This window comes from Cynara cardunculus, assembly GCF_001531365.2.
Source record: "Cynara cardunculus var. scolymus isolate 2C chromosome LG 8, CcrdV1, whole genome shotgun sequence".
NCBI classification, from domain to species: Eukaryota; Viridiplantae; Streptophyta; class Magnoliopsida; order Asterales; family Asteraceae; genus Cynara; species Cynara cardunculus.
The window spans coordinates 2976206-2983728 of record NC_037535.1 but is presented as its reverse complement, the minus strand read 5'-3'; the positions used below and the strand labels follow the sequence as shown (position 1 = coordinate 2983728).

Here is a 7523-nt window from a genome sequence, read left to right as displayed (position 1 = left end):
TATACAGGGAAATATAAGTAAAAAATATTTGAAAACACAATTAAATTAACCAGAAAATGAAACCAATATTTCAATAATATTATGCACAAATTCTATTCATGTTCAATGTCCTCTATATAAAACCATAGAAGATATATATATATATATATATATGTATATGTATATATATATGGGGGTATACAAGAGATTGAAAAAACAAATAAATTAAAAAAAGAAGAAAATAATAAGAAGCATATGAAGTGATGTAATGATGGTGGTGATGATTTTCATGCAGAAAAGAAGGGTTTTTTTGGGGGGTCTTCTATCTTGGTGTCAGTAGAGCTCAACCTTTTCTTGATTTCTTTTATCTTCTTTTTGGATGCTTCTTTTTCTCTTTTTCCAACATGGGGTTTTGTTGTACAGTTAGTTTCTTTTGAGCCCTGATTTGTATATGTATCTAAGGCCTGCAATTGCAAACAAAGACCTACTAGTTCTAGAGAGAGAAAGTGAGATATAGAGAGAGAGTAGGAAAATGGAAAAAAAAGTAAAAAAGAAAAAGAGAGAAAAGAAGAAATTGGAGGTGGGTCTTCTGTGTTGGTCATGAAAAAGAAGTTGTAAACCAGGGTTTTGTGGTGATGATGATGATGACAGTGATGGTGTCTGTGTGTGTTTTGTTCTTGTTTATATCAATGATGATCTTGAGTGTCAGGATGATCAGGCCAGAAGGTGGAGTACTTCAACCAATCTGCCTCCTGCTGATGATGCTGGTTTGTGATGGATGATTCCTGCATTTTAAAAATTCACCATAAATCAAGTCATTTATTAGGGTTTCATGATCAAGATTTGAATTTATGAATCCAAATTTTGAGTTCAAAGTATGTAGTGTTTAAAGGGTGGTGATGATCATATGATATGGAGGTTAATCACATTGGGTTCTGTGTCTCTCTTTCTCCTAGGATGCCATTCAGTGCAAAAGTTCTTGGGTCATCTTATATCGTTTTGCAACTTTTTTCTTTCAATATATATATATATATATATATACACACACACACATATATATATATATATATATATATATATAAGTGTTGCTATAGACTACTTCTTTCTATGGGACATGTGTGTGTATAAGCTTGAGTTTCTTCCAACTTTTGTCTGTTTTCTTGTTCAAAAAGAGGGAAAAGAAGGTGTTGGATAGAAACATCCATGATTTAATGCTTATCTTTTGCCTCATTTTCATGCTTCCCCCTCTATTCCCCCCAACACCACACTAAAATATATATATATATATATATATATATATATAGATATAGATATATATAGACTTGGGATCATGTGAGACCAAAAGTTTTTCGTGAGACCCGTAAGACCAATTCTCAACCCTTAGATTAGATCTACAATCGTCAAATCTGGACATTAATAAACGCCACGAGAATTCTCAATAATCACAAAATTGTCACCGTGCAACTTTAGACCATTAGATCATTAGGTTATAAGTTTGATCAATGAACATAAATTGGTCTTACGGGTCTCACGAAAAACCTTTGGTCTCACGTGAACCCAACCATATATATATATATATATATATATGTGTGTGTGTGTGTGTGTGTGTGTAATATGATAAAATAAGTTGAGAATTCACAAGATATTATAATTAAAAGAACTAAAGTTTGTTGGGTATTTTGGCATATAAGCTATTGATACGTTTTTTTCCAAAGCGAGTCAAATCCCAGGACTCAACTCTAAACAGACGATAGAATATCATGTGTTTGTTCACCAAAAAATGGACCAAATCAAAGTTGACATTTGAAATTTTTGAATGGTTTTTTCTTTCTTATTTTACCATCGAATTGAAAGAAAATATTTTCATAATTTGGTTATAAAATAAATAAATAAAAAGGAAAAAGAACACGTAAACACATTACCAAAAGGAAAAAAAGCAAAGGTTATAAAGGGTAAAGGAATAACAAGAAGAATAAGACCTACTATATATATCTATATACATTTATTATATACATATATATATATATATCTTTATATATATAATAAATAATATAAAACAAATAATAATATTAAAAATAAACCCGTAATTAATTAGAAATAATATAGGCAATGAGAAGCACGAAAAGAGAAAAAGGTAAAAGGAAAAAACTAAAGGGTTTTTTTTTCTCTTTAATTTAAAATTTAAAATATTTAAGTAAACATAAAATTCAGAGTCAAAAAGGTGTTGAAAAACTAACTTCTTTGATATCGGTTGATGATGATGGAGTGCACCCCATTATCAGCTCTTCCAATCCTGACGTTGATCTCCCTCCTCCCATCTTATGATGATGATGCTGTTGCTGCTGATGCTGATGCTGTTATTTAATATCATACAACATCATTATTACTATTTTCCTTCATATATATATATATATATATATACATATATATTGTTTTGCTATGAAGTTTTAAGTGTAAAAATCGTGTCTCACGAAAACAACATTGTCTCACATGAATCCAACCCTCTATATATATATATATATATATAAAACAAAAAAGACATAATAATCTAATATGATAATGTATTGTCTTCAAGAAAACATGAAGCAGAAAAGTGAAAATATATATAATTACTTGTTATCATCTTTCCTTACAACAAAGCAACCTTACCCAGTCCCTGTCTTTTTTTTTTCTCTTTTCTAATTTTGTTTTCAGTATATATATATATATATATATATATATATATATATTTTGGGTTCACGTAAAACCAAGAGTTTTTCGTGAGACCTATAAAATCAATTTATGTTCATTAATCAACTTTATAAGCTAACTAACGATCTAATGATATAAAGTTATACGGTGACAATTTTGTGATCATTGAGAAGTCTCGTGGCAATTTTGTGATTATGAATGTTCAAATTGTAGATTTAATCCAAGGGTTGAGAATTGGTCTTACGGGTCTTAATATATATATATATATATATATATATATATATATATATATAAGTGAATAACTCGATCTGTTATGATTGAAAAAAAGAAGTAAAAAAAATACCTGAAAATTGTCCATGATTCTAGAGACATGGAACGAGTCTTCATCAAGCATAATGGATGATGTGTGATGAAGGGGATGTGGAGGAGGAGGTGGTGAGATGAGGTTGGATACAGGATGAGTTGGCCTGCTGACGTTGTAACCACCAGCTGCCATCTGGTGCTGATGTGGATTTTGTTCATGAGCCATGTGATGATGTTGTAGCTCATGCTCCTCGCACGTGATGCCTATCTCCCTTCCCGTTGACGCCTCTCCTCCGGTTGTTCCCACCTGCAAATATTGCATCAATCAAACACTTATACCTTAATTTGTTTCAATCTTCACTCCTTCGCTTATTTATACTATATATATATATATATATAGAGAGAGAGAGAGAGAGAGAGACAAAAGATTGCGTGAGAATACAAATTAGCATGAGAAGCGTAAGAAGATATCTGGACTGTTGATCACTTTTAATCTCACCCTCCATCCTACGAATTACGTTTCTCAAGTGAATTGATCTAGTGCATCTCATAACTGTCTTCAATTATGATTAATCCAAGAGTACAGATCTCTTCTTATCTTTTTCACCATAACTTTCATTCTCACCAGAACCCAACCCTACGTATATATGCTCTTTATATATAACAGGAGGTTCAAATAGGAAAATAAAAAGATAAGAAGTGAATATATGTTCATAAAAAGTTCATATATATATATATGAATCATAATTAATTAATAATCTGTAACATCTGTTCATATTATACAGTTTCAAATAGATTTTTTCAGGGTTTTTCCATGATTCACATATATACTTTTTTTAATCTTCCATTCTCACGACATTTAGCATTTTTATTGAAAAATACCCTGTTATATGCTCTCTCTCTTTCTCTCTCTTTATATATATATAGAGAGAGAGAGAGAGAAGTAGCTATGTACAAAAGTTGATGCACAAAGTACTATAGGGATGGAAGTTACAATCAAGAATGAGTTTGCTGATGGTACAAGCAAAGTATACAAGAAAAGCAACCTTCAAACCATTTTGAGTTCATCCCTTAACCTTGCACTCAACTAATTCTATCCCTCATTTCATGCCCATATCTAATTAAATAATAAATAATAACAAAAAGGGACATAAATTCAAGAGACCAATTTAGGTATTTATATCAATGGATGGATTTAGAAAATAAATTAAGCAAGATTTTGAATGTAATCGTTATTATAACGCTGGATTTAGTTTTGACAGATATAAATTGTTCCCTGTTATTAATTTCACAGCCTTTTGATTAAAATAAACGAATGGTTCAGATGGGTTAACTTTCAAACTGTTTTGTTACCCTTTTTTCAGTATTCTCTTTTGAACGTGCCTCAAATAATAAATATAATAATTGTATCATGTTATTTTGTTGATATATAAAATATGATAGCAGAAGGATGAAATCAAGTTGATTTATTCGGTTACAACATATTTGACTGATAATGATGCATCATACCAGTAGTTAACAGAAAAATGTGTTAAAAGATGACAAATACGTCATATAATTGTATCATGTCATCTTGTTAATATAATATAAAGCAATCTGATATTCCCAAAAGGAGATGGAAGGAATTTTGAGAAAATTTCATTATTTTACAAAGAAAATCTATCAGTAAAATGAAATGATGAAATTGTTGCAAATTAAAGGGAAAAAACATACCTCATCGAAGCTTTTCCGAAACGGAACAAAGCTAAAATGATCGACGCCTTTCAGATGATGCATTTGATCCATGGGATTATAACTCGACATAACTGCACCAACACTAACCGCAGAGAGTTCATCCATGTTATTATGAGTAGGAGGGGCGGTGGCAGTTATGTTGATTTCTTTAGAAGAAGAACAACTCCCACTTCCGCTTCTGCTCTCTCTTCTGTTCGTTTCATTATTCGCCCCCTCGATGGGGATCACATTCGACAAAACGTTGTTGTTGCTCGCCCTTTCAGACCAATTACACTGCCTTGGTTGAGTCTGATAAAATATTTTCGACACCACAAGCTCACCCTCGCGCTCCTCCTCATGTTGTCCGAGGTGGTACTGATGCATCACCCAATTGGTCTTTTCGGGTTTTCGGTTCTTCCCAAAGTTTGTGTAGAGTACCAAGATTTTCTTGCACCCCTTTTGCTTTCCGTTAACCATAACGGGTCGCGTTTTGCCTGTTTTGTGCCATCGAGTCTCGCCTCCTTGTAGGTCGCATTCGGTTTGGATCTTTCTTCTTTTTCTTGTCCCGGTGGTGTAAGCTTTCGATGGCCGATGGAAGAAGTGTCTACTCAATCCGTCTCTCGTAACTCCTGAAATCATCACCAATGAAATTTATAAAATCACTGATTTTATGCGCGTTTTACTAATTAATTAATCACTGTATTTATTAAATTACAGAAAAAGAAAAAATCGACGTATGATGGAGACACTGATTCTTTTCGTTCTGCTAAAAAAACAAGTACGATGATTAGAAAATCAAAAACCGAAAACCGAAAATCGAAAATCAAAGGTAGGTTATGTAGGTGTAACAAAACAAAGAAACCCTAAATTTGAAAAACACATGAAGTATTTTCTTTCTTAAAGCCAAGAAAGAGGGTGCATTCATAGTAAAACCTAACTCTTGAATTGTGGGACACAACAATTCATGTTTTCTTGTTTCTTTAAACAAAGTAAACAAAAAACACAGTACAATAAATCAATCAGATTTGTTAAGAAAAACGACACCGTCATGGGATCGTTTTCGACGCGATATGTCACCACCGATGGGTCCGTTTGAGGACGGTTAATTGCCGGGCGATTGAGAAAACGCTACGGAATTAAAGTGTGATCACCTGGAAGCTTTTCTGGATGTGTGTAACAAATCCCATCTTCACCTTCAATTGTAGGAATGAATTCATCAATCAACGGATGGGATTTGAAGTTCTTGGCTTCAACTTTAGCTTCAAGATGTTCAATCAGTTCTTGGTCCGTTGGATCAAATTTCACTCCTGCTGGTAGACCCACCCAATCCTGCAAATGAACTCCAGAAATTCATTAATTATGATTAATTAATTAATTAATAATTAAAAATAAATAAAAGATCTTCAATCTTTATATAGCTTGCAGGTTGAAGTTGCTGAAAATGGAGATGAACCAATAAGACATGGGGATTTTGGTGTTAAATAGAAGGGAATTGAAGTAAAACACCAGAAGAAGCATAAATTTATACAGATTCTTCTGAATTGATTCTTGATTATTTGTCAAAATCTTTAAGTTGAAGCTAAGAATATTTGGAAAGAATTAAAGAAATCAATACTTATTATATCCATTCAGACACTTGGATTAACGATTAAGCATACCGGTTTTCCTTCGAGTCTATGGCCACAACCGGGACAGTGTTTGGATCCACACAGTTGATGTTCTTCAAGCTTTGCATCAATGAGATCAGAGCTGCTGATATTATTCATTCTTCTTCGATCAACCGAATAATTCATTACTTATATACTCTTCATGATCTTCAGATCATATACATATACACATATCAACCATGAAATCGAAACAGTTGAATTCTTGATTTCCAGTTTAAGTTGATGATGAAGATCTGATCATGGACCCAAAAAGAATCGATCATATATTAAATGTTTTTCTTCATTGGCTTTATGAAGATGAAGAAGATGGAGGTAGAGATATGGGAGTGGCTGAATGAGATGTCTTAATTATCCCAGGGAGAGAGAGAGAGAGAGAGAGAGATGAAAACCTGTGCTTTAACCATGAAAAACACCAGAATTCCTTCAAACTTTAACTGAAGGCCAGAGAGATAAAGGAAAAGGTGTGTTCACTGTACAGACATGTATATATATACAAACACACCACCACCTTTAACTCTTTCCTAATTTAAACATAAACCATAGCAACCTACCTTCCCACTTCCATATCACTCCCACTGTATTTCTGTGTGTATATCTATACATACACACACACACACATATATATATATATATAGAGAGAGAGAGAGGATACGTATATATATATATATATATGTATATGTATATGTTTGTTGGATTTGATTTTGGGTTGATAAGAAAAGCTCTAAGCACACAGAAAAGGGGTTTGGTTTTGAGAGTATTGACCGCTAAAGCAAAAGCTACGGGACGGCCATACCATTTTTTTATTTTATTTTATACAATTTAAATGAATTTTATTTTTTATACCAAGATTAATTAATTAAACAAAAGGGTGGTGTTTGATTGGTTTGAGCTTGGTTTCAAAGGTCAAAAGTAACTGAAGGTTCTAGGTTTAAATCCAACGAGGAATAAAAATCTTCTTGTGGCCACAGATGTTTAAATGCGGTGACTTCGAGCTAACTGCAGAACAGGTGGTTGTCCTGAGATTAGTCGGCTTGTATAGCGGGTTGGATATCCAGGTTAATTAAAAAAATTACTTTGTATATTGTAAATAATTAAAATATTTTACTTTGTCTTTTCGTGTAAAATTAGATACCATGGTTCCAAGAAAAACCTAATTAAAATTCTTGAATA

General features: G+C 32.5%; 1 protein-coding gene across 1 annotated transcript; it reads right to left on the bottom strand.

Annotated features, from left to right (window-relative positions):
- Positions 1-665: 665 nt before the first annotated feature.
- Positions 666-6761, bottom strand: LOC112516802 (NAC domain-containing protein 75-like). The gene is made up of 6 exons (XM_025124035.1): positions 6345-6761; positions 5838-6015; positions 4687-5315; positions 3014-3280; positions 2217-2318; positions 666-764 (listed from the first exon to the last, which is right to left on the bottom strand). Exons 1-6 carry the CDS (start codon positions 6477-6479, stop codon positions 666-668), a joined length of 1410 nt encoding a protein of 469 aa, XP_024979803.1. The 5' UTR covers positions 6480-6761.
- Positions 6762-7523: the final 762 nt, after the last annotated feature.

Bases quoted from the DNA above. Each gene is read 5' to 3' on its own strand.
- LOC112516802 (XM_025124035.1), bottom strand. From the start codon at position 6,479: ATGAATTATTCGGTTGATCGAAGAAGAATGAATAATATCAGCAGCTCT. The intron at 6,016-6,344 runs GTATGCTTAATC...GTTCATTTGCAG, and splicing joins ATAGACTCGAAGGAAAACCG to GATTGGGTGGGTCTACCAGC. The intron at 3,281-4,686 runs GTATGTTTTTTC...CAATATTTGCAG, and splicing joins TTCGGAAAAGCTTCGATGAG to GTGGGAACAACCGGAGGAGA.